The sequence below is a fragment of the Gymnoscopelus microlampas genome (genome assembly GCF_963454915.1).
Source record: "Gymnoscopelus microlampas genome assembly, chromosome: 4".
Taxonomy (NCBI): domain Eukaryota; kingdom Metazoa; phylum Chordata; class Actinopteri; order Myctophiformes; family Myctophidae; genus Gymnoscopelus; species Gymnoscopelus microlampas.
The window spans coordinates 11,223,023-11,249,828 of record NC_139941.1 but is presented as its reverse complement, the minus strand read 5'-3'; the positions used below and the strand labels follow the sequence as shown (position 1 = coordinate 11,249,828).

The following is a 26,806-nucleotide window of genomic DNA, read 5'->3' as shown; positions in this document are numbered from 1 at the left end:
TTTTCGCAGACCCTGATAACCTAGCATCCTGCTGTGTTGTTTTGGTGTTGAACGTTGAAAATGGTTGCGACATTGTGTACGCTTTCGTAGACCCTGCTAATCTTTCTACATTGTGTACGTTTTCTTAGACCTTGCTAATCTAATGTCTTGCTGTGTTGTTTCTTCAGGAGGATTTTCGGTGGTGTTCCTGGCTCGTACACACAGTGGTGTCCGCTGTGCCCTTAAGAGGATGTACGTCAACAATGTCCCAGACCTGAACATCTACAAGAGGGAGATCACCATCATGGTAAATGCACAACTCCATGCCACATGTACATATTATTAGTCACATGTTCATGAATACCCAGCATTCATTTGCCCTGGGTGAGGGGGAGTGATAAAAGTAACAGGAGGGTGATAAGCTTGTGCTGATTCGTCAGCTGCCGTATCTTCCTCAGAGGTTATGCAGAACCTAATGCTGACCATTAGACACAAACTAAAGCCACGTCTTCCCTACGGGTTATACAGCAGCTGGCCAGTCATCACTGCTGAATTGCCACCGTGCACTGATTCGGCACCCCGAGTGACCTTGTGTTTATGAAACTTACAATGTTAAGGGATGGGACTTTATATGATTTTACTGATGCCAATGCCACTAGCGACTCTACTTATGGAATTCCCGAATCACCATGTCATCACCACAACCAAAAATGTATTTCCAGGTAGAAAACGTAGGCAGCGTCGCATTGGAGCAGTATCATTCATTAACCTTATATCTGGAAGAACAGGACACTTATTGATAATTAGAAATATATAATTTTGTTATAAATATCTACAGGTTGACAAACAAAACACAGCTTGAAGAAGGCGCTAACCGACATGCGTTGGTGTATTTTAACGTCTCCAGCACGCATATAATAAAGGCCCTTTGCTTATAAAATCCACCCTTGAGTGCCTGGACCTGGACATTCTACCTGGAAATACCTTGTTAGTAGGTCGGGAGAGGCTTATTGTCGGTATCAGCTGATAAAGCGTCAGTCCCAGTTGCAATGTGCTAGAACCTGGGAGACGAATTGCAGCGCCACACCTACCATCAGCTCCCAGTACTTACCGGAGGACTTGCCGCAGCCAAGCCATGCTACTCATACGCTGGGTTGGCGATGCCCCCGGGATCGAACCCATGACCTTGTGGTCCTTAGGCGAGAGCTCTACCGTCTGATCCGGTCTATTGATACCCGAACAGTTTTCAGTGTGGAAAAACAGTAGGCCTGCACAGGTTTTCAACTGTTTTATTATCTTTGCGTCACAATATAGAAACGGTAGAAAAAACTCAACAAACGCAAGCATATGTCTGCCCAATAAATATGTCATTAAACAATGCTCCTTTTCTTTTCCTTTTGAGCAGCGTAGACATGAGCAACTTTCAGAAAAAAACAGGCTTGGCATTGATAAAAGGAATTGATAACTCAGAGAAACGACATTGTATGCCTCAGAAGTTAACGATTCTGGTTCTCGAATTCCCATCCCTACCGACCGTTAGTTTGGTAGAATTCACTACTGAGGATACACTGGAGTTTATCTGGGATCAAAGCAGCCAAAAACGCAGAGCTGAAAATGACACCCTTCAATGTGTGTGTAGGCCGTCTTGCTATGTATGAATTCTGCTGACAGCTGTCATATCAGGGTGTGTGTGTGTGTGTGTGTGTGTGTGTGTGTGTGTGTGTGTGTGTGTGTGTGTGTGTGTGTGTGTGTGTGTGTGTGTGTGTGTGTGTGTGTGTGTGTGTGTGTGTGTGTGTGTGACAGACAGCGAGAGAGTGAGTGAACCATGGGAGCTTCATAACTTGAGGTTTCTGTGTTTGAAAACAACTCACTGAGTTATACAACCTACGAGCCATACTTACAGAGGGCGGCCGGTCACTGGGTCAGAGTTGCGCACGCATTGCATAAACACGAGCAGTGGTGTAAAGTAACTAAGTACAGTACATTTACTCAAGTACTGTACTTACTGTACCAATTTTCTGTACTTTTACTTCTACTCCACTACATCTCGGAGACAAATATTGATAATACAGATTAACCACTACAACCCTATATACATTTCGGCCATTTGAAAATAGCCGATCTACAAGCTCAATAAAATAAGGATACCAATACTTTTGTACTTTTACTCAAGTCAATTTTTACTTGTAACAGAGTATTTCTACATTGCAGTATTGATACTTTTACTTCCACCACTGAACATGAGCATGCATGTCAGTGCAAATGACAATTCCGATAATGGAAACAAATGATAAAATAATCTTTAAGGCTCCTACCTTGAAGTACACAAAAAAAGTATCGTATTACTAAGTCAATTTAGGTCTTTGGATAATATACGGTCGTAGGCGTGTATGAGTGCAATTGGGCGATACTGCTTTATTTTTATTATTTATTTGATGGTTTAGATTACTTTTAGAAGCCAAGGTGTCAACCGTTTCCAACCTCGACTAAAATCACGGCACGCACAGCAATGTCTTTTATTAAACAACATGCGTAAAGTTGGCTGCTCTTTTCCAACGGGTCTGTCTTGGCTCATCAGTCGTTGAAACATCACAACGTCAATGCATGCACAGTAAGAACTCACATGGATGCTGTGGATAACAGGCAGGCATTGTTAAGATGGCCTCGTCCTGAGAGTCATTCTACAAGCTAAATTGCCAGTAATCTGCTACTTAGACAGATGTATTTGTTGAACTTCTGACCCTTGCTATGTAACTAAAGAACTCAGTTGTCTGGCTAGGTGTGTGTGTGTGTGTGTGTGTGTGTGTGTGTGTGTGTGTGTGTGTGTGTGTGTGTGTGTGTGTGCGTATGTATGTGCTCGCGCTGTGGCCCAAATGTCCCTACAAGTATAGTAGAATGTGGGATATAGACATTGTGAGGAAAATTTCCTGGTCCTCAAAAGAGAAATGGTTGTTTGCTGGGCAAACGTATACGTTTTTTTAGTTAGGCTTGGACAGATTCAGGATGGGGTTAGGATTAAGGGTTGGAATTATGCCTTATTTATACTTGGCTGTCCTGCACCGAAAATAGCAGATCTGATATTCTACTCCGTTACTCTGCTATTTTACTGTGAACTTGTAGATGGGCTATTTTCAGCTTTAGGATTAGGGTAAAAAATGCCCAAAAAATCTAATCCTATAGTGAGGATGTCCTCACAAGGTGTGTGTGTGTGTGTGTGTGTGTGTGTGTGTGTGTGTGTGTGTGTGTGTGTGTGTGTGTGTGTGTGTGTGTGTGTGTGTGTGTGTGTGTGTGTGTGTGTGTGTGTGTGTGTGTGAGTGAGAGACACACAGACTGATGAGCTGGAACAGTGAGTGTGTAGGCCCAACTCTCGCCCACACACACACACACCCGACTTGAACCACTGACACAGATCTAGCCTGTTGCACCATTGCCTTAGGTGTGTCAGTTTCCACAACACACAGCAGTTCCCCCGCTACAGCTGGCTTTTCATAGCCTAGTAAGACCAGACAGAGAGACCACACCACGCGCACAAATGCATACATTGCTCTTTTCTAGCTTGGCCACTGTAGTTTCTCCATATAACGTAGCACATTAAGATGTGTTTAGAGGAATAGTCATTATGTACTTGCCCTCATGCCAGATGTAGGTTAGGTGTCGTTCCTTTGTCCACACAGGGAGGTTGCCAACACAACTCCATAGCAGATTCCCAGGAATAACACGTCAAAATAGACCAGTTTTTTTCTTTCTTTGTTTTGAGTCCCTAAAAGGGTGAAACATAACTACAGCATAATAAGTCTTCTGAAGGCAAATGGTTAAAATCTGATGAATGAAAAAAATGCTTTTATTTTTTGTAAAGCTCTGAACTTGGTCTTAGAATATAGACTTTCTAGACAGCCAATGAATAAAAAAAATATTCAAAAACAATTTTACATTTAAACATCACACATAACTTGTGTGTACAATCTACATACAACAAAGGGCTGGGCCGATATGGACAAAAACTAATACATGTTATCAAATGCTATTGCAACAATATTGTATTGTGACCATACATTTTCTTTTACATTTTTCAACGTTTTATTTTCAAAAATAGCAAAAATAGCCAATCTACCAACCCACAACGCGTTGGTGAGACGCGTTGTGAGCTTGTAGATCAGCCACCTCGACATCTTTTTTTACCATTTCAGGAAGTATATAAAAAAAAATGCCTACGTGATTAAAACCCGGAAACAACGCCCCATTAAAATACCTACAGTATATCTATACCATTATTTTTAGTGCATGCATGCTCTTTTCGACAAGATCGTGAAATATTTCTCACTCCACCATGTCTGAACGCTTTTCGAAAGGGTTTTTCGGAGTGCAGTAGCTCAGGTGGTCGTATGGGAATCGAATCGTACGGTCCCAGTTTGGCTCCAGACCCTCCGGCGTCGTGTAGAAGTGTCCTTGAGGTCCCTGTTGCCGTTCAGCAGCTGCCCACTGCTGCTTAACCCATTAAGACCTGGAACGCATCTGTGTCACTTTAGATGTCTTTGGCTATTCAAAAATAGCAGATATACAAGCTCATAGCGCGGCACCGAGTGCCGCGCTATGAGCTTGTAGATCTGCTATTTTTGAAAAATCTTGGAAAAAAAAGTTTCGTGTTTTTTTCTTCAAAAAACTGTTAGGATTTAGAAAACATTTTTAATGATCGCCTCAGGAAAGCATCTGTCATTTTAGATTTCAGCCACTTTAACTGTTATCTTATTCTTGGGCTATTCAAAAATAGCAGATATACAAGCTCATAGATCTGCTATTGTTTTTTGTTTTTTTTATCATGAAAAAAAACATTTTTGTCATTTTTTTCAAGTCAAGGATCACCCAAAATTATATGTATTTGTCCGTGGACCCCCTCCATCTCGAAATATTTTGTTCCAGGGACCCCCAGAAGCAAAGATTTTAGTTAAAAATGTGTATATATATTCAAAGATTTGGACTCATTTTCACAATTTTGTTTTCTAAAACAAAATAGCAGATCTACAAGCTCATAGAGCGGCACTCGGTGCCGCGCTATGAGCTTGTATATCTGCTAGTTTTGAATAGCCAAATAAATCTCAAAACGACACAGATGCGTTCCCGGATTGAACGGGTTAATGGCTAGGAAGGGTTAAAGGCAGAGGACAAACTGCATGTAGTTTATGTGCAGTGCTTGGCCAATGAAATGTTCCCTTTCCCTCTGTGGAAAACTGCCGTAGTGAAGAATTACACTATATAGGCTAATAGTCTTTTCCACTCACAGTGTGATAATTTGGCTTCAGAAGACTTAGATTATGCTGCAGAAGCTGTTTGCGAGATATTTTATGGTCATCTTCTTGTGCACTTTTTTTGAAAACCGTTCAGTAGGGATGGATATCATTAGGATTGTATTGATTCCGGTTCTGCTTGTCCATTCCGGTTCTTATCCAATTCCCTGTTTCAGCTCCATAATGGTAATAAATAAATTAAATAATAGGTCAAATGTTTAGTTAACAATAATATCTTCATTTATTTAACCCATTAAGACATGAGGCCGATTCTACAATCAAAAACTGTTTTTGGAAAAAAAGGAAAAAAATGTTGCTGGTGGTTCTCAGTGGTTCTCAACCTTTTTCATGTCAAGGACCCCCAAAATGATATGTATTTGGCCGTGGACCCCATCTCAAAATAGTTTGTTCCAGGGACCCCCAGAAGCAAAGATTTGAGTTACAGATGTTTGCTTAAAAATATATATGTATTCAAAGATGTGCGCAAATATTCACGATTTTTCAAAAATAGCAGATCTACAAGCTCGGTGCCGGGCTATGAGCTTGTATATCTGCTATTTTTGAATCAACAAAATCTAAAATAACACAGATGCGTTCCCGTTATTAATGGGTTAACTCTTTGACTGCCAGAGTATTTACACATCTACCCCCCTTCCCTGCCAGAGAATAACATTGCAAAAATAGGTAAACTGTGAATTTTGTCTCCGTTTATTTTTTAACATTGAAGTGAATGGAGCAGAAAATCTTCGTATCGCGTTATCTCCTGCTTCCTTTGTGATGAAAAAAAAAATTTTTTTGGAAAAAAAAAAAAAAAACGACGGCTGGCTGAGCCATGCGGAGAAAAACGAGAAATCTCGTCAATGGCAGTCAAAGAGTTAAGCATCAACATAAGTTCATAGTATTTACCATTGATGATGCCTTCCTCTTCTACAGAAAGAGCTGTCGGGTCATAAGAACATCGTGAGCTACCTGGATTCCACCATCAATGCCGTGTCAGACAGCGTATGGGAGGTTCTCATCCTCATGGAGTACTGTAAAGGTACTCTGTCTGTCTGTCTGTCTGTCTGTCTGTGTGTGTTGCCTTGTAGGGGCGCCTATGTCTGATTATTGTATAAAATGTATATTTTTCAATATAAAGAAAGATTTAGTTTTCATATCATATGTGACATCCTGATATTTATTTCAAAGGTAGTTACAGTGTACTACAGCAAGGGTGGGCAATATTTTCAGGAATGTGATCTACTTTGCATTTTCCAAGGCTGGAGCGATCTACCGTGGCTAGCCAAGCTGACAGTGAACATACTGCATACGCAGATACAAATCCATAGCAGCTGCTTATCAGAATAATGCAAACACAGAATATGTCAATCATTTAATATTAATAATCAAGTCAAAAATTGTCCTTAAATTAAATCTTTTGAGAAAGGTTTTATGCACAGCAAGAAATGAATGGATGTCTTTGTCTGGGTTTTAAATAATTGTCTACTTGATCTACTTAGAGGCCTGTCCTGATCTACCAGTAGATCAAAAAGCTGTGGTAACTACAAGCATGCACTTTGACGTCAACTGTGGCAAGAGTTACGTGTAGGTCCCGTGATGACATTTTACGATTGTTGGAGACATCTCTAGGCCTCTTGACGGCCGGACCTGGCTATATTGGCAATCTCCACTTGACTTGAGGGAGCTCTGTTGATCTTGCCATGGTGACAAACACTCTCTTTAACAATCGAGAAAACAAAAGAGTTGAGCCAGGCCTTTAAAAAAAACTGTCCTCTGTCTTATTCTCTGGTGCGACAGTCAGAGAAAAGTTTACATGCAGCAAGCAAGGGAAGACTCACACACAGAACAAAACTTTTGTCTGTGTGATGCATTACAGGCCTGTACAAACTGTACAGGGTGCAAAAGTGCAAATGTTTCAGTGCATATCAGACTTTCCTCAGTGCAAAGGACTTTGTGCGGGTGCTCCCTTACTGCATAAGGTTTAACACCACTTCAACACTTTCCGATTTGTCATTTTTGCCGAATGTTCGCTTATTATGAAATGCCCTGAATTAGGTACGCTAGTGTTCAATTAGATGGACTCCTCCAAAATTCCCCAATCATCCACTTTCAGGCATTTTAAGTAGTAATCAATGTGGGGGTGTCCTAACCTTTTCCTCTCAAGAAAATGATTTTAATTCCATTTAGCATTTTACTAAAGACAGGTCTTCAGTTATTTGTTATATTACCTCCATATCTCAATATTTGTTTTTAATGATCTTTTTCTCTCCGTCTCTGTTTAAGTCCCTTTGACTTCTCATTTGTGACCTCTGATTAGAGTAACGAAACTTAAAACATATGGAGGAACATTGAGTTATGCAACGCTTAGGCAGGAAGTTTACGGAAAACTGAAAATACAGAGACGTCAACCCTTTTCTATAAATATCAAAACCCAAGTCAAGTCATATCATCCAGCACTTCATTATGAAGGCAATGAGTTTGATGGGTTTCCATCAGTCAGTGTTGTTTTTTACTAAATGAATCTCTCAGGACCTATCACGTAATCTGGCTGATTCAGAAGTATGCAATACATTGTTATGTCAATGTTTGGGCCACGGATATTGGGAAAACATCTCCATTTGTTCTCACAAAAGTTTCATCTGTAGGTTTGAGCTCATAACAATACACACATTTATTTTTGCTGGGCCTATTATTTCAGAGATTAATTAACTCTGAATTTAACTGTGAAGGAAGTTCTTGATATCACTGATAGACAAAGATACCAAAAAAGGCCAGCTAGAGACATGCTATAACTGTTACGACAGCGTAATGTTAATATTTTGAAGTTTCTTGTGATGATGATTACATGCATACTGTAATAGGCAGGTGATGAAGTCTTAAAAAATACCATATTAGCAGTTTGTAAAAGTAAACCGGTTGGGCTGTTGAGCGAGGAGTGCACTTAGAACTCAAAACGCTGGATATATATATATATATATATATATATATATATATATATATATATATATATATATATATATATATATATATATATATATATATATATATATATATATATGTCTTATATATATATATATATATATATATATATATATATGTCTTATATATATATATATATATATATATATATATATATATATATATATATATATATATATATATATGTCTTATATATATATATATATATATATATATATATATATATATATATATATATATATATATATATATATATATATATATATATATATGTCTTATATATGTCTTATATATATATATATATATATATGTCTTATATATATATATAAAAGAAGCACTATAGTCATTTTAGTTTCCACTTGTTTATCCTGTGTCCTGTAGGGCAGGGGTCTTCAACAGGGGGTCGGGGACCCCTAGGGGGTCCTCAGAGTTACTACAGGGGTCCGCCAAATCTTTGTGTGGTGGGGAACATTGGACGAAAATTGCAGTTCTACATGCCCGCAACGAGTCCGAACCGAGTCATGCTGCAAGGCATTGTGAGCTTGTAGATCTGCTATTTTTGGAGAGTTTTTGTGTAGAGGGATAAAGAGCAGACCAAGTACAGAGCCAGCGGTCAAGTTGACTAAATATTGAGGGTTTAAAAGGTTAACTATCTGAAAATACACATTAACATGAATCCAGCTATCTATGAAATCTATGATAAAAGTTTAATCTGCAACACACTTTTATACAGTATGTAGTGGGGGTCCCTGCTTCATCTCTCTCTCTCTCTCATCTAAGGGGTCTTTGGTCTGAAAAACATTGAAGACCCCTGCTGTAGGGCATTCATTTACAAAAAAGCTAAAAGTTGAAATATGGTGATGCAAGGTTTCTGTGTGGACAGATTTTAGTGACTTGTGTCCTCTCCTGTGTCTCACTCAGCGGGCCAGGTGGTGAAGCAGATGAACCAGCGTCTGAACGTGGGCTTCAGCGAGGCCGAGGTCTTCCACATCTTCTGTGACACCTGCGAGGCCGTGGCCCGCCTGCACCAGTGCAAGACCCCCGTCATCCACCGTGACCTCAAGGTGAGGCCACCTCCCCAACCCCCTATCCCTGTGCACCCGTTATCTCTAAATATGTCCTCGTCTTATACCCTGTGATAACTCCGTGTTCGTTACTCGGGGTCAGATGTGTTGCGTTAGAAAAGATCGCATGAAAATGGACAAACACCAAGCATGCACTATTGTCACTTGCATTATATAAGCACACATAGGGTGAAACTGTGACTTGGCAAAAGAAATGTATACAGCAAATGAACGGCACAGTTCCTGACCCTAACCCTGCTCATCTGCCAAGTTTGCTGTCTGAGTTATCACTGTGACAAACAAAGAGGCAAGTACAAATACACCCGCTCCAGTTGGCGGGAGTGAAATAAACAGTGGTATGTCATAGTGAATAAAGAGAGAGAGAGGGATCATTTTCAATGATTGTCTCTTCAGTTTGGCACATTTTCTACCTGGCTCTAAAATGTGTAATGTGTAAGAAACTCACTCCAGTCCAGACCTTGTTGTTTCATACCTTTTTAACCCATTAAGGCCTAAGATTCATGCTCCATTTTCTGAAAACGTATGTTGCTAAATCCGTGGTTCTCAAACTTTTTCATGTCAAGGACCTCCAAATGATATGTATTTGGCTGCCGACCCCCCCCCCACCCCCCCCCCGCCCCATCTGAAAATATTTTGTTCCAGGGACCCCCAGAAGCAAATATTTGAGTTACAAATGTTCGTTTTAAAAATATGTATATTCAAAGATTTGCAAAAATGGTCACGATTAAAAAAAAAAAGAGGCAGATATACAAGCTCATAGCGCAGCACGCATTTTTCCCAGAATGCCATTCGGCCTTTGAACACACAGCAGCAGCCACCACATCAAACTGAGGGGTCCTTGAAATTCAAAACGTTTGAGAATCAACTGGCATAAATGTGCCATCAGTAGGCTGCCGTGTTGTTCCCAGTGGGGACTGGTCTATCAACAGTGTGCTCCCTCTGTGTATCTTTTCAGCCTTACATGGCTGCTTACATAACTCTGCAGGGACAAAAAGGCCCGGAGAGGATTGCAAAAAAACAGCCCTTAACCTCAGAGCAGTCAACAGTACTGACTGGCTAAAGGCCGTAGCATACTCCTTACGCCGAAACAAAGTTTGATAACAAACTTTGGTATTGTTACATTACTTGAAAGGCTGCTTGTAGATGAATGGGTAGAGGGACCTTCTATGAATCGGAAGGTAGCTCGCTTGACCCTCGGCTCTCCCAGTCTACGAGCCGAATTGTCCCCGAGCGAGACACTTAGCTCTTTGACTGCCACGAAATAAAACATTGTTTTCCACGCCACTGCCAGTGATCTTCGAGTGTTTTTACTAACCTTTGAAGAATCATGGAATATATTCCGTGATCGGCGTCCTCACGGCGATCGCACAGGGATCACACACAATTTCTGACCAATCATGCACAATTTTTGCATAGGGCGTCTCTTCATCAAGGCAGTGTGTTAGTTCTTTCTCTCCGCTACAACATAGTTTTATTCTCAAGACGTCGGTGTACTTTGCTTCTGCAAGAAACGCCTAACGGCTACCTGAGCAGCCATCAGCTGGGCGAAGCTTTCAAAGCAATGTCCTCTCCCCCGGAGACCAGCAAATACTCCCCCTTTACTCTCCTGCTGCAATTGGTTCGTTGTTGGCTCAGGTCACAGCGTAAACTCGCTAGTCGTAATTTAGAAATGAAAATCCCGGGTGACGACAGAAATCCATAGACATTCTGTTATTTCAGCAGTATTGTAAAAGAGGTCTCTTCTCTCCTCTCCTCTCCTCAACCTCTCCCCCCAGTGTTGATTTCGTCGACTAAAACTATGACGAAAACGTTTGTCGACTACCTTTTTTCACTGTCAAAAACTGAATAAAACTAAGCTATGATGACTAAAACTAAGACTAAATATATAGACAATTTCGTCAACAAATAAAAACTAGACAAAAATGTTAGGGATGGACTAGTGGAGAAGAGATCCAGTAGAACTAAAAGACATGTCATTTTATGTTTGGTTGCGCTCGGGTGTTGCGTTCTGAAAATAGCAGATCTACAAGCTCACAACGCGTCGCGCTGCGACGCGTTGTGAGCTTGTTCATCGGCTATTTTCAGCATGCAACCAAGTGTAAAATCAGCCATTACGACGCCATCAAGGCCCGCCAAAATACATTTTAGTCGACTAAGTCAACTGTAGATTTAGCCGACTATAATCTTATGATATTTAGTCGAATAAAACTAGACTAAAATATGACTGAAACTAAATGGAATTTGATTCAAAAGACTATGACTATAAAACAGACACTATCTCCCTCCCTCTCCTCTCAGGTGGAGAACATTCTCCTCAACGACCAGGGGAACTATGTGCTGTGTGACTTTGGCAGTGCCACGCACAAGGTGCTGCTGCCGCACAAAGACGGAGTGACCGCTGTGGAGGACGAGATCAAGAAGTGAGTGTGTGCCGGAGGGGTGGGGCTGACCCAATTATTACGTCATCGGTCTAATCGCAATATCATTTGAGATAATCGAAATAATGCTGCGTAATCGTTTCCAAATTGAAAAATATTCATACATTTTCAAATATTATAAAAAAGCAGAAATGGCAAATTTCTTACAATGCATCACTTTGTAAGCTTGTAGACTTGTAGATCTAGCTTGTAGATTGTAAGCTTGTAGATCAGCTATATCCGCTATTTCATATTTTTTAATGTTATTTGTCATATCTGACCTGTGCATTTTTTGTTGACGAAGCCTAAAAGGCAAACAGAAATTACATTTTTATTCAAATGTTCCCAATGTTCAATGCCAAAAACACAATTAAATTGTTAAATCCTCTGTGCGTTATGTTGTAAACAACAAGACAGCTGCACCTGATCCTGATCAAGACGATAGACTTGTGTGTGCTGCCAGCAACCTGCAGTAGTTCTAAGTGGGTTGCATAGTTCCGTCATGCTTGCCTGTAGGCCAGTGTTGTAGCCCTTACGCTCCATTTGCTCTGTCTGTTAAAAACCTTTTTGGGTAAGCCTCCTTTTCATGTAGCGTTTAAGAGCCGATTCTAATCCGATAAGTGTTTTTGCTGCTGTTTTATAGGATTAGTATGTTAATGTTCAAATTAATTATTTACTTTGAAATCGCACAAATCCTGTATAATACTGAGTTTATACTCTGTATTATACGGGATTCTCTGCTAAATCAGTTTTCCATGTGATTTGTTTTCCCACGTTTACAGAAGCGATAAGCTGCCAACTTACTATGGCCCTTATCTTCATTACATGGCAGATCATAAAGACATAAACTATGGCTTATTGACCCAGCGCAGTCACATCTGCACAGTCACATCTTCACACTCTTCCAGCGCAGGACAGAACGTTATCTCTCACTTAGTTTTGTGTCAGTTGGTATTTAACACACCTTCTATGGTGGTTTTGTGGACCAAGCCGAGTAGCATGTGTTATTAACCACTTACAAAATTCGAAAATCTTATGATCTACAAGCTCACAACACATTGGGAGAAGGTCAATCTGCTTTATTTTTCATACCACAAAGTATAAAATGAAGCCAATAGCACAGTGCTACCTGACTTCATGACATCACAGGTTTTATCACATCAAGTGTGTTCTGTCTTCATTATTTGAATATGTATTTTCATACATGTCTATTGTCGAGGTAGATGCAGCCAATTGCAGAAAAGCTCATTTGAACATCTGTTTTTGTTTCACAGGTACACCACGCTGTCGTATCGCGCCCCAGAGATGATTAACTTGTACGCAGGGAAAGCCATCACCACTAAGGCTGATATATGGGTAAGGTCCTCTGTGTGTGTACGCTTGTGTCTATGTGGGCATGTTGCCGTTTATTAGCAACGCATCCATTGATCTGTGGGTGTGTGTGTGTGTGTGAATTGTATGTCTGTGCGATGATCAATTACGGCACACGTTTTCCCTGGCCCAGGGCTGTACAGCGCGACAGTCCACTTTGTCCATCTTATCCGTTACATTACTGTAATTGAGATTTGTTAAATCGGCAACAGAGAAACCTTACTTTTGTCACATTTCTACTACCAAACACGAGGTATATAAATATGAATCAAACCTCAGACCGTCATGTCCGCTATGCTGGAAGGATTGGGCAGATTGCGGACGTCATGAAAGGAGAACTTGCTGACAGACTCGGCCTACCTGTATGTTACTACTGAAGGAGACGCAGACATTCAAATGAGGAGGGAAAACGGGTAAACAAACTTGCTGGACAGCAACCAGTTCAGCCCGCATTCAGCATGCGTATAATTTGACTGGGAAGAGACTGGTTTGAACTGACTCATTGGCAGGACGAGAGGGCCTGGGGGTTTTTGACCTGTGAGAATTTGGCCCCAGGTCAAATGGGATTTCTTTGAAAAATGCAGAAAATCGTGATACCTTGTTCAAAGTGGTTAACTATTGAAGCCCTATTGGCCTTCACGGTTAATTTATGCAACTGTATTTATAATTTATAAAATAAGAAAAAAAAAGAAGAATACAAAATGTATACATTACATTATTTTAATCAGCTTTTTTTATTTTTTTATAATTGATTAATTCAATCAACTGTTGCACCACTACTATTTGTATGGGACTGCTTGTTGTGTGTTGGTGTGCCTTGGAGGAAGCTGTTGGCAGGGAGGGGGGGGGCCTCCAGGGCCGGTTGAGCCTGTCTGCACCCTGGCAGTTATTCTAGCCCTGCAGCCCCTGCCCCGCCCCGGGCTGTGTTCCTCCACAATCTGTCCCTCAGTGCCTTCTTTCCCCCCATAAAACATTCAGCACGTTCATTCATAACACTGTCTGGGTTTTGAGCACACACACACACACACGCTATCTTGGCCAGTTCATTGACTGGGTGTCGGCGGTATTTCTGCTTAAGTAAGCAGTAAAATTGTGTGTGAGAGAGAGAGAAAAACCAAGGGTACAGAGAAGGGGTGACGGTCCTAAGCTGGATTCAAAGCCGATACATTGCCGCCATGTACAGTATGTGAGGTAAGCAGCGGCACTATCCGGTTGAACCAGAAGGACATCCATTAAACGGCATTTTTACTGCGTGCCTCCTAGCCGTATAGAAGATGGTCTGTCTGTCTGTCTGTCTGTCTGTCCGGAGCTAATCTCCATTTGCGGTCGTGAAACTGTTACAAGCCTGCTAACTTGTGTACGGCCCGTTATTTCCCCCTGTGTTTACTTGTTAAGGCAGCACCATGGGCAGTGATCATAAAGGAAGATGCGATTCACGTCCATTTTGCTATATCTACCTCCAGCTGTCACTTTTTTAAATTTGTATTACCAATTTAACTGTAGTGTTTAATCATTTAACAGTATAATTTAACCGGTAACCTAAGAAATTCTTAGGTTACCGGTTAAACCATTAACGACTAGTCTCACCATCCGGCCGTGTCATCAGCATGATGTCAGAGTTCCACAGGGCAGCCCAGCCTTAATTACACCCGCCAAACACCTTGATGTGTGCTTGTGAAGGTGTCCTGGGTTGTTTGAAGGTGTGATACGCAGCTAGACAATCAGAAAAACCTTTTTAGGAGTGGTGCAAATTGACGCAACATGATGACACAAGAAACTGTGGCAGATAGCCTCTAATATGCCTGTTGATGTGTCAATTAAGGGGCCAGGCCTATGTTCCCTCAGCTTAGGGCTTGGGTTGGGGTATGCGAGAGTGCAGACTGGGTAACTAACATTGGTACGCTCCTGTGCCATTGTGTCATAAGCGCAGTGCTACCCAACTTCATCAAGTCACGAGTTTGATCGTGTCACATGGGCTCTCTCTCTGCCTTATTTGTCTTGCACAATCTTTTATGCTGCTAATTAAAGCACAAATGTCCAAGGGATGGCATATATCCACTTGGCCCTGAGACACTGGTTTTAAAATGGGTTTGTTTGTGCTGCAGCCTTGGGCAGGACAGCAAAGGGCGTCCTGTCTGCGCATCTACCTTCTCTCTTCTGTTCTATGTATTAGCCAAGCTGTAATAGACAATTATGACTGCATTTTGTGATGCCAGGCTGTTTATAGCCCTTCTAGCAGAGGGGCTCTGAGGATGTCTATGTTGGTTATTTGGTCACCACTTTGGTCCAAAACAATTATCTAGAAATCTACTTGGCTGAATTGCCATGGAATGATGTGTGCACCTTCATGATTCCCAGAGGATGACCCTTACTGACCTTGGTGACCCCATGGCCTTTTCCTCTAGCACCACCATTACACAGAAAAGTCCACTTACACACACTTTACTCCCCAAAAAGATACAGGCTCCCTGTTAGGTGAACTCTATATAATATATAGAGTTAATCTTCCAGGGAGCATGAATTCAATTCACTCACATATAACATGTGAGAGAGCCAATGACCTCTCTAGCGCCACCCTTTGGGCAAAAATATCAGTCTTTGGTGACCCCTGTGACTTTTCCTATAGAACCACCCGTCGGACAATTTCAGTTGGGTGTCAGAAGCAACACAGACTCTAGACTTCAGTCTCAGTCTTGTTCTGAGGACACATTTTAGTGTTTTAATTAGACAGGATAGTGTAGAGAGACAGGAAGGCGCCACTCACAAGGAACATGCTGTCGGTGTGCTAATTGGCCATGCCACTGGGCACTGTCTGTTTTTTTTTGTTGGGTGGTTTTTGGGTAGTTTTTACCCCTGAACATTAACAGATATGTCTCTAAAATTCCTTTGATCACTCTTAAACCACGTAGCTCTATTTCTTTTTATGTGTACGTCTTTATTTTGTATTAATGTGAAAAATGCAGTGTCATGCTGACAATTCTATTTCATTAACACTTGGGGTTCAGAGTTGAACACTTTTTCATCTGATTGTTTTCCACAGACATATTGTCAGGCATCATACTCATGGTTACATTATGGCACTTCTGTATGTATTGGTACAGGCCTGACTTGACTAGGTTCTACATGCTTTTGGTACCAGGTACTTTGTTTTGCACTGCGGTTAGTACCTCTCCTACAAACGCCCTCTAAATTCCAACAGTATTCTGAAGAACATGTTTCTATATCAGTGGTTTTCAAACTTTTGCATGTCAAGCACCCCCAAAACGATATGCGTTTGGCCGCCAACCTCAAAATATTTTGTTCCAGGGACCCCCAGAAGCAAAGATTTGAGTTAAAAATGTTTGCTTTAAAAGAATATACATATTCAAAGATATGCACACATTTTCAAGATTTTTCAAAAAATAGCAGATCTACAAGCTATATCTATATATCAGTTTTCACGCCACATTTTGCTATCACTTGGAACCTTGACACAGGTGATACAAAAAAATGTATTACTAGGCACTACTTTTGCCGGATGGAAAACAAAGGGAGTCGAGTTGAGCCACAACATGCAGCGGAAAAGCGCCATTTAGTCTAGGAACTGATGTGGATGGCGGCTTATGTACTATGTATGAATGTCAGTGTAAATAATTGAACGCGTATTGCATGTAATGACGTACCTATGGCTCTGTTTTGCAGGCACTTGGATGCTTGTTGTACAAGCTGTGTTTCTTCACGCTTCCGTTCGGGGAGAGTCAAGTCGCCATATGTGACGGAACCTTTATTGTTCCGGATAACTCCAAATTCTCCTTGAAGTTGCACTGCTTAATCAGTAAGTAGACGTTCCAACCTGCATTAATTAACACTGTTTCTCAACACACTTGAAGGCAGTGGTGGAAAGTAACTAAGTACATTTACTCAAGTGCTGTACGCAAGTACATTTTTTAGGTACTTTTACTTACTCTACTCGACTACATCTCAGAGATAAATTTGAACTTTTACTCCACTACAATGGTTTGAAACCTTTTGTTACACGTTACTTAGTTTGTAGATTGTGTTTATTATTACAAAACATACATTAACCAATTATTCAAAAATAGCCTATCTGCAAGCTCACAACGTGTCGCTCGCTATGCGATGCGTTTTTTAGCTTGTAGATCTGCTATTTTCAAAACGGTTTGACAAATTTGGAATACCTTTACTTGAATACTTTTAATTTGAATACTTTTAATTTCAGTACTTTAACTCATTGAGTGGTGCCAGGATTGCCAGTATTATTTCAGAATTGATTCTGAAAAGTGCCAGAGTTTTTTTCACAGAAAACAAAAAGTGCTTAGGAAGCGAGATACAGCCTTTTTCAGTTCTAAGTTAAACAAGGAGTGGATGGAGCTGCACACCTTCAGATGATGATATCTTGGGTTCTGAACATGTTTTTCAAAAAAAAATAATGTTTTTTTCATTTTTATGCTAATTTTTTCAAAAACACGTCAAACACGTTAATGGCACGTTGAGCCATAGCGCTAAAAACACGTGAAACACGTTAATGGCACTCAGTGAGTTAAGTACATTTTGATGCCAATACATATGTACTATATTACTCAAGTAAATACAGTGCTTTTACTTGTAAAATCTAAGTACTTCTTCCACCACTGCTTTAAGGTTGCTCATATTCCCATACTAGTTACTGACTACTTAGATCAGTGATTGCAAACCTTTTTTTTTTTTTTTTTTTCATTTCAAGAATATGCCTTTAAGCCCAGTGGTAATATGCAATATGCAGCCCGTGGGCTCGTCAGCGATAATATCTGGCCCGGTAAATTATGTTGTAAATAATTTACAATATCTGGCTGTCCTACATATGCTATAATGTAATGACCTGAAAAATGCTTTTATCCGTGTTGAGAGTGGATGACGGGCAGGTGTTTTACATTGTTTCTCAGTCTCACCATATTCAAGAAAAGACCTTGAGCTCCTATTCTATGAACAAGCTCGTTTATCTCTGTTCAAAAGGGAGTATGACTGTCTGGGTCCAGATAAAAATGTTCTTTTTTTAACCTTTTAATTAACTAAATGTCCTCAAGTGCAACATTTAAAGGATGTGGCCTGCACTAAACGATTACCTAATCTTTTCTATCCACACCTGTAACATTTGACTACACACAGTTCTATCAGTGTGCAGTTATACCACTCACATTTTAAACTTTATTAACTTATATCATGTTATTATATAGTTTATACAATACATAGTATGTCATATAGTTGTTATTGTATATAAGATATGTATATAAGCCGTAAGTTCCAGTTCTTAACCCATTAAGACCTGAAACGCATCTGTGTCACTTTAGATTTCTTGGGCTATTTTTGAAAAATCTTTTTTTCATTTTTTTCAAAAAACTGTTAGGATTTAGAAAACATGTCTAAGAATCGCCTCATTACATTGATTATGTTCTGGCCCAACCATCTAATGGCTTGGACTTAGCCAAACGTATTTGCCGACCCCTGCCATAGGCCACTGATCCTTATTTGATCCCTCCAGTCGACACTGGAAAATCCTCAGCGTTTCTTTTCCTCTCAGAGTTACAGGCCCATTAGGGTCCATTTGGACCCCTGGTGGTCCCTGGACCTGACGTTGAGAAACGGTGATAGACAGTTTGTTTTATTCATTAACCATTATTTGTGTTTTTGAGAACGCCTTGTGTGAACGCCTTGTGTGCTTGGTTCTTTGGTCGCAGACAAGCGGACGTGTAGGCCTTCACCACGCTGTCTTTGTTGTGTACAAACACGCCATAACATTTAAGTACAAACCTGTGCTGTCAGTCTCGACGTGGCCGTCAGTCTGACAACTATTTTTAAACGGCTTACTTTCCCAAACATGTACCTCTTCTTCTTTTATCAGAGAGTAGGTGGATCTCATGTTTTTTCTAAAGTACAATATGTGCCATGGACGTTATTTGACAAACGGCTCCCCCAAGTGGCCAAAGGTGGATGCTACATGTCACAGACAGTATATTCAAAGCATGCAGTAGTTTGTATTTAAATTTTATTTTAGAGGAAGCCGTAAGGTTTCGATTGATTTCAGTACAGTATGAAAACCAACTTGTAGATACATGTCAATGAACTTTATGTTTATGCTATCAGGGTAAATATTCCAAATTAAAAGAATAATAACTAAACATGCATGTTGTTAACAATTCACAGCTGGTGGCTATATTTTTAATGACGTGTGAAATATATAAGACGCTGAAATGCATTGTCAAAATGTCAAAATGTGCTTATATAGCATCACGATAATTTTTTCAGATGGGGGTCCGCAGGCCAAACACATACAGTATCAATTTAGGGGTCCTTGACATGAAAACTTTCGAGAACCATCGTTCTCGAGCAGCTGTGGTTAAATGACCTTCATCTGTCTTTGCCAATCCTCAGGATATATGCTTGAGCCCGACCACGACAACAGACCAGACATCTACCAGGTCTCCTACTTTGCCTTCAAGTTGGCCGGGAAGGACTGTCCAGTGCCAAATCTCTTTGTAAGTCACCCACGTGTGTTCGTCATGTGTTCAGAAGTATTGATCGAGTTCGTTTGGTTTAGTAACAGTAAGACTGTCTTGTGTTGTCCTCCCCTTCAGAGCTCGCCTCTCCCCACCTCCCTCCCAGAGCCACTAACAGCCAGTGAGGTCGCTGCTAAGAAGAGTATGACGAAAGCCAGGTACGGAGTAGTTGAACCACTTAACCACAAAAATGTCCTAAATTGTTCTGAAAATAGCAAATGAAGGTACTTAGTGGTATGTGCAATGCAATACTAAACTTAGGAAACATTACGGTATGCAATAGAGCACATTAGTCCTGACGTCACTTTCGTTACCCCGCGGGTCACAGAGTTGTTTTCCCCCAATTCATTAAGCTTCTTCAATGACATAGTTTAACAATGTTGTTCCATGATTTATTTGCATTACTTACTGACGTCACACCTCCACACAAAATGAATTTGTCTTATACTGTAGATCGATGCAGCAGTGGCCTAAAGGTTAGAGGAGTGAGTTCGTAACCCGAAAGGTTGCCCTGGTTCGATTCCCCAGACTGGTAGAAAAAATCTGGGTGATCTTGGTCAGCTCCCAGATGTTAGTTTGTGTGTGTGAGTGTGAAGCAGGGCGTTCCTGAAAAAGATTTCATTCTCAGCGAACATCCCCTGGGTAAATAAAGGTAAAAATAAAAATGAGAATACGAATATTTCCCCAATTATATTGGAGAAATCCATTATTGCCCAGCCCTACGTGAAGCAAATTATAAACGCAAGTATTAAACTGTGAAATATATGAGAGATTTTCACCCAAGTTTCAAATGCATCATTTAATACTGGTAGTTTAACACCATTCTCTATGTTTGTGGGAGCCGGAAGATGGCGTCAAGCCCGATTTGTACTTCATCGTACGACGATGTTGAACATAGATGTTCTACAAGCTCACAAGGTGTTGCACTGCAACTTGTAGATCGGCTATTTTCGTGTACACAGTAAATAAAGCTGTATCCTACAAGAGCAATCAGACCAAACGTTTTGCTCTCTCTCTCCCCCCCAGAATAACAGAGTCTGTTGGGCCGACAGAAACGTCAATCGCTCCCAGACAGAGACCAAAAGCAGGCAACAGTAACGTGCTGCCCCTGGCCAACACCGTCACCCCCGTCAAGATGACGGTGCCTTCAGCACCTGTCAGCAACGGCCAGAAAGGTACCTAACACATCCAGTACATTCCTACACACATTTGATGTGTGTAGGATTTAATTGGTTAATATTTTTATAATTTCAAGGACCCCCCAGTTTGATACCCCAATTTGATACGATTTTTTATCTCTGGGACTCCAATTACACTGTAAAATCTTCAGTGTTAAATTATCTCTGAGAATGTACAAATGAAACCAAATTGAACTTTAAGGGTCTGTTCTAGCAATTACATTGAATTTAGAATTCACCAGATATATCAGTAGGCAAAGAACTCTGTTCGTCTAGCTACATGAGACTAGTAAACAAGTAGCTGTGATAGGATAAGTTTCCCAAAGGTGGTATACCCATTTCCAGTTCAGGTTAATTTTCCCATAACTTGGTTTGATGGCAGCAGCTTTGAACTGTAAACGCATATGAAGGAGCCAATCAAACAAAGCTATGGGAAAATGAACCAGAACAGGAAATGGGTATCCCACCTTCGGGAAACGGGGACTACACAAATGCACGGAGCCTATCGAAGAGCATCTTCCCCTGCTATAATCAGCTACCAGGTGCAAGCAATTGCCATTAGGAGTTTCTTTAGGATGTAGCACAGTCATTATCGCTTTTGTTTTCAAGAAGGTCCGCAGACAAAAACATCTTGCAATTCAGTCTCCTGTGCCTTTTGTGTTCTTAATGTGAAATGAAATGTGTAGTTCATTTGTCATCCCTAGTCACTTTTTCGTCCTGATTGTGATTGTGCGTTTCCACCGTGTGTGTCGTATGATGTCTAGCTCCCACTCCCAGCCCTGGACAGCAAACATTGCAGCCCCAGCCCCAGCCCCAGCCTCAGCCTCAGCCTCAACCCCAGCCTCAGCCCCAGCCCTCCCATCAGCAGAATCGCGTCCTCCAGCAGCTCCAGCCAGGTGACCTGCGTCTCCAACAGCTCCACCATCAGCAGCAGCACGCGGTGGTGCAGCAGCAGCAGCAGCAGCAGCAGCAGGCCAACGCACAACATCTGCAGTACCTCCAGGTACCATAGGACCATAACGGCGCTGTCAGACAGAAACCTTGTATCTCCATATTATTTTCATTTTATTTTACAAATGAATGCCCTACTTCGTCTTCCAAGAGCTAGTTTGCGTCACGATGTCAGGTTGTAGATCGGTTAAGTGAAAATGGATAAGTTTGTCTGGATTTATAAATATTGAACCACTGAATAGTATTAACAAGAGTGTATGACTAAGTAATAACTATATTGGAAGACAGGTCATTTTTTTCCCCATTTCCTGAAAAGTAACAGTTTTGGACATACAAGGTTTTCGCCTGATATAGACGATAAAGAACAATATTGGACCACTGCAAGGTTATTATCGTTAACTAAAATGAACGGAATAACGAAAACTAGTGAAAAATACAAAGAAGTTATATTAAATATATTACAATAAGATAATGAAATTACTAAAAGACTAATATAAAACTAAGCCTTTTCAAAGAATAAAAAGTAAACTAACCTAGCAAATTCACTCAAAAAACACATTTAACTCTCTCAGTGCCAAGCCCCGAGTTATCCCGAGTTTTTTCTGAATGCCCTCAGTGCCAGAACGAGAAATCCAGAGTTTTTACTTTTTACTGTGATCGCGCTATTCTGTTTATATTTCATCATCAGTTTCACTTTCTGATTCCTTCAGACTCACCGGGTTCCGGATTCATGACGCAGATTCCCTTTCCGGTTCTCATTTTTTTTCCCCGGTCATTTTAGGCCAGAATAGGGAAAAACACGTTTTTTCACACGGTTTAAAAAACGAACGGAGAGCTCCACTTCTATTGTCTTTAGTCTGGGTGACGATCAGTCATCGTCTTCGTGTATCACATCGTACTGAAGCGCGATCGGAGATCTGCGAAAACGTCACATCGAAAATCGCTGGCACTGTGGGAGTACTTTATGAAAATACTCTGGCAGTCAAAGAGTTAAGCTGAAATTGAAAAAATGGTCCAAATGAAATAAAAAATATATTTTAACTAAGGAAACATGCATAACTTGGAATAACCTTGGACAAAAACTGGCCATATTGTGTGGCATGTTGTGGCGTTGGCTCTGAGTGCTCGCTCTCCTTGTCAGTATCAACAGGCTGTCCAGCAGTCCATCCAGATGCAGCAACAGGCCATGCTGCAGCAACAGCAGCAGCAGCAGCAGCAACAACAGCTGATGATGCAGCCTCTGTACCAGCAGCAGGTTGCACAGGCCCACTACGCCGCTATGGTGAGAACACGATGCATCACACTGCTGGACCAGTTGACTGGCACTGCAACATCCTCTATGGACCAGTTCACTGCAACATCCTGTGCCAGTGGTTCTCAACCCGTGAAGGGTATAGTCCATATTCACATGGCGGCCATTTTGGAATTTAACATTACGTTGCTGTGGCAACTGGGGTGGCAACTGGGGTGGCATTTCATTGACTTAATGGCAATATGGCCGCCGTGTGAATATGGTCTATTGCAAGTGTGCCCCAAAATAATAGGCTCTATTCACAGCAGCCATATTATGAAGACATTCGCAGGTGTTACCAATGATACTAATGAAGGCTCTGTTCCATTCTGGTCAAACAGAGTCAGGGTGCTGATATTGTGCATGTTGGCTCACTGGAAACACTCTGTTACACCAGTGGGTCTACAGTTGGGGTCCAGGGACCCTCATGGGCTTCCAAATGGCCCCTTACAGGTGTGTAACTCTGAGAGTGTACAAATGGAACCAAATGGACCCGTAAGGGTCCATTTGGTTCCATTTGTACACTCTCAGAGTTAAGGGGGTCGTGGAAACCACTGTGCTAGACTAAATGGAACAGAGCCTTCATTAGTATCATTGGTAACACCTGTCAAGGAAGTGATAATATGGCTGCTGTGCATAGAGCCTATTGGCAAAACACTTAAGATTTTAATGATGATACTATAACATTAGTATTGTTGCTGTCGGGCAGAAACCACTTATCTCCTTGTTCTAACTTTTGTGTTTTTTACATAAATGAATGTCCTACTTGATCATGCTACAGCGTCTCACAAAACCACGTTTTGAGCTTGTAGATCTGCTGCTTTTGCTATTTTTTCATTTGAATCCTGAAAAGTAACAGTTTTGGACATATGAGGTTTCCACCCGACAGACGATATGAAAAAACAATTAATGTAAACAAAATAAACATGCTCTGAAAATGCACAGGGGCCCAACCATCTGATCACTTAACACGGCAGCCTTTCGTTAGGATTGTATTCATTCAGATTAATGTGAGCTTGTAGATTGGCTATTTTCGGCGTAGGACAAATATAAATCAAGCTACACGTCCACAGTCTAAGGATGGATGTTGCTGACTGTGTATCACATTGGATTAGTCGATTCAATTAAAAATTCAAAGAAATGTTGTGTTTGTGACGTGAATGATTTTATGGTTTTTATAGGTCAAACATCAATATTACTGTAAGTATGTATGTCTGGGTGGTGTCATGTTTTCCTTAAACTTCACTCATTGCACAGTTCGACAACAACCCTCCATGTGTTATGTCTTCATTTGCTGACATCAGACTTCTGGGTAAAACAGCTTAGAGAAGGGATAGTGAGGAGATTTCAGTTCATGTTCCTTGAATCACAAAACCATGTCCAAGTTTGAGTCTTGTGGAAATAATGGAGACGCAAGTTTTCAGCCGGACAGTGACGATATGTAAAAAAGAATGGCCCCGTTCTCCTGCTCCAAATACCTGACACACAATCGTCTTCAGTAGAAACACCCTATTTTTTCGTGCCAGGCAGTTTTGGAATTCGAGACACTGGCATGTTCTGCCAGCTCTGTCTAAATATCCGAGACTGCTATTTACGTACGTACTGCATCAACGCACTGCAAACACGGCTCTTTTTCTTTTTTTGCTGGTTTCCCACCAAATGCTTACCATCTGTTTAACCCATTTAGACCTGTTACACCTATACCTTGTTATATACTTTCAACCTGGGAACGCCTCGTGTCATTTTAGTTGTTGCTATATATCGCTGTTGTCGAAAAGACATCTCTTATCTCCATATTCTAACCTTTCTGTTTTTTTTGTAAATTAACACCCTACTGGGGGTCCCTGGACAACAATATTGTGAGATGGCGGTCCGTGGTCAAATACATATCATTTTGGGTGGGCCTTGACATGAAAAAAAGTTTTAGAACCACTGATATTATAGCAACATAAGTACATTTTCTTAAAAACATTTTTTTTTATTTAGAACACATTTGTAGAATCCCCAGAAGCCAAGATTTTAGTTAAAAATGTTCGCTTTAAAAAACATATATTCAAAGATTTGCACAACTGTTCATGATTTTTCAAACAAATATTGCAGTGCCGCGCTACGCGCTCGGCACCGAGCGCCTTTGTCCTACTCCTCCCGTTGAACATTCTCCTGCTCCGCAGACAGGCACCACCCCAATCCGTAGGAGTACACGCAGTGACAGATATCAGCCAAAATGTATCCCAGTTCACAGGACGCCAAGTCGCTCACGTTCAACATGTTTACAGAACGTTATCGTTTAGCAGTGTGGATGCTTACATCAGTATCATTATAGTTGTCTTTAATAGTTGTCGTTCTTGGTGTGGACATCCCTTAACCCTGAATTAAAATGGTTAGAGAGCTCAGTACAGCATAATGTTCGACTATGTTTTCCAACAACTCGGGTGGCATTTATTTCACCCAATCACCCATCCCAACCACACCCAAAACGGCTCTCCACTCCAACCACCAAGTTGTCTTTAACAACATGTAATAACAATAAGTGGTCGTCATCATCGTGCATCATGTGATCTACAAGTCCTATCCCTCCTCCCCTTCCCGTGTCCTCTCCCCCCCCCCCCCCTCCTCTCTCCATTCCATCACAGCTGCACCAGTATCAACAGGCTTTTGTCCAGCAGCAGCAGCAGCAGCAACAACAACAGCAACAGCAACAGCAGCATCATCAACATCAACCTCTCCCCTATCTCACCTCCCCGCTGGAATACCAGCTCCCCCTGGGTTCCTATAATTCCGCCGCAGCACCCGTGGCGGCCGGAACCGGGGCTGGAGGGGGACCCTCCCCTGTGGATCCCTCATACACTAACCCGAGGTAAAAAAAAACAAACAAACAAACAAATCCTCTAACCCAGTGGTTTTCAACCTTTTTCATGCCAAGGACCCCTAAATTGATATACATTTGGCCGCGGACCCCCATTTGAAAATGTTTTGTGCCAGGGACCGCCAGAAGCAAAGATATCAGTAATTTTTTTGGCTTTGAAAAAAATACAAATATTCAAAGATATGCTCACTTTTTCAAGGTTTTTCAAAAATAGCAGATCTACAAGCGCATAGCGCGGCACCGAGTGCCGCGCTATGCGCTTGTAGATCTGCTATTTTTGAATAGCCAAAGCTAAGCGGTTAAAATGATTGTGACGCTATGTTAACTAATTTCGCTGGGGACCCCCTGGACCTCCCTCAAGGACCATTGGTTGAAAACCACTGCTCTAACCCCTCCTCCTCCACCCGCCACTCAAACCGCATCCTCCTCAATGCTTTCCAACCCCGACGATGCTCTGCTGAATGAGGCGTAGGGTCAGGTGTCGGTGTGAGAGAAGGTACAGTTCTGCTGCTGGGAATGCAGAAGGGTGTTCCAAAATTATTTTCAGTGTTTCCCTCAAGGATCATTCTTTTAGGTCAATGTTGCACACGTGCGCACGCACACTCGTGTGTGCCTACAGTTTTAGTTTTTCTTTTTATTGTTTTTTTTCCCCCCAGGAAACCATTGGTTTACTACCCTGGTAAACCATCCCAGTCGCGTGATAAATTCACATTATCATGTGTCTTCTACAGACCGGTCTGGCCCCAAGCGCTGGTTGGGCGTTTTGCAGAAACCAAAAAGTGGAACAAATCAGTGTATGCGCTCAGGGCTGATGCTGAGCGCAGACGCTAATTGGCACTTTTTTTGGTTGAAACCGGCTTTTTTGTGTTTCAAA

The 26,806-nt window shown here is 41.2% G+C and overlaps 1 protein-coding gene across 3 annotated transcripts in view; it reads left to right on the top strand.

The window, feature by feature from the left end:
- The window catches only part of bmp2k (BMP2 inducible kinase), a 63,502-nt gene that overhangs the window by 24,277 nt on the left and 12,419 nt on the right, over positions 1-26,806 (top strand). For 2 of the 3 annotated variants that reach the window (XM_084056190.1, XM_084056189.1), the window contains exons 2-13: positions 168-286; positions 6,195-6,300; positions 9,162-9,304; positions 11,624-11,745; positions 13,017-13,098; positions 16,795-16,927; positions 19,522-19,625; positions 19,725-19,804; positions 20,673-20,821; positions 21,589-21,827; positions 22,917-23,057; positions 25,700-25,923. In XM_084056190.1, the coding sequence (XP_083912316.1) occupies positions 168-286; positions 6,195-6,300; positions 9,162-9,304; positions 11,624-11,745; positions 13,017-13,098; positions 16,795-16,927; positions 19,522-19,625; positions 19,725-19,804; positions 20,673-20,821; positions 21,589-21,827; positions 22,917-23,057; positions 25,700-25,923 (1,642 nt within the window). The remainder of the gene's footprint in view (positions 1-167; positions 287-6,194; positions 6,301-9,161; positions 9,305-11,623; positions 11,746-13,016; positions 13,099-16,794; positions 16,928-19,521; positions 19,626-19,724; positions 19,805-20,672; positions 20,822-21,588; positions 21,828-22,916; positions 23,058-25,699; positions 25,924-26,806) is intronic. The other variant, XM_084056191.1, reaches the window with a different exon arrangement.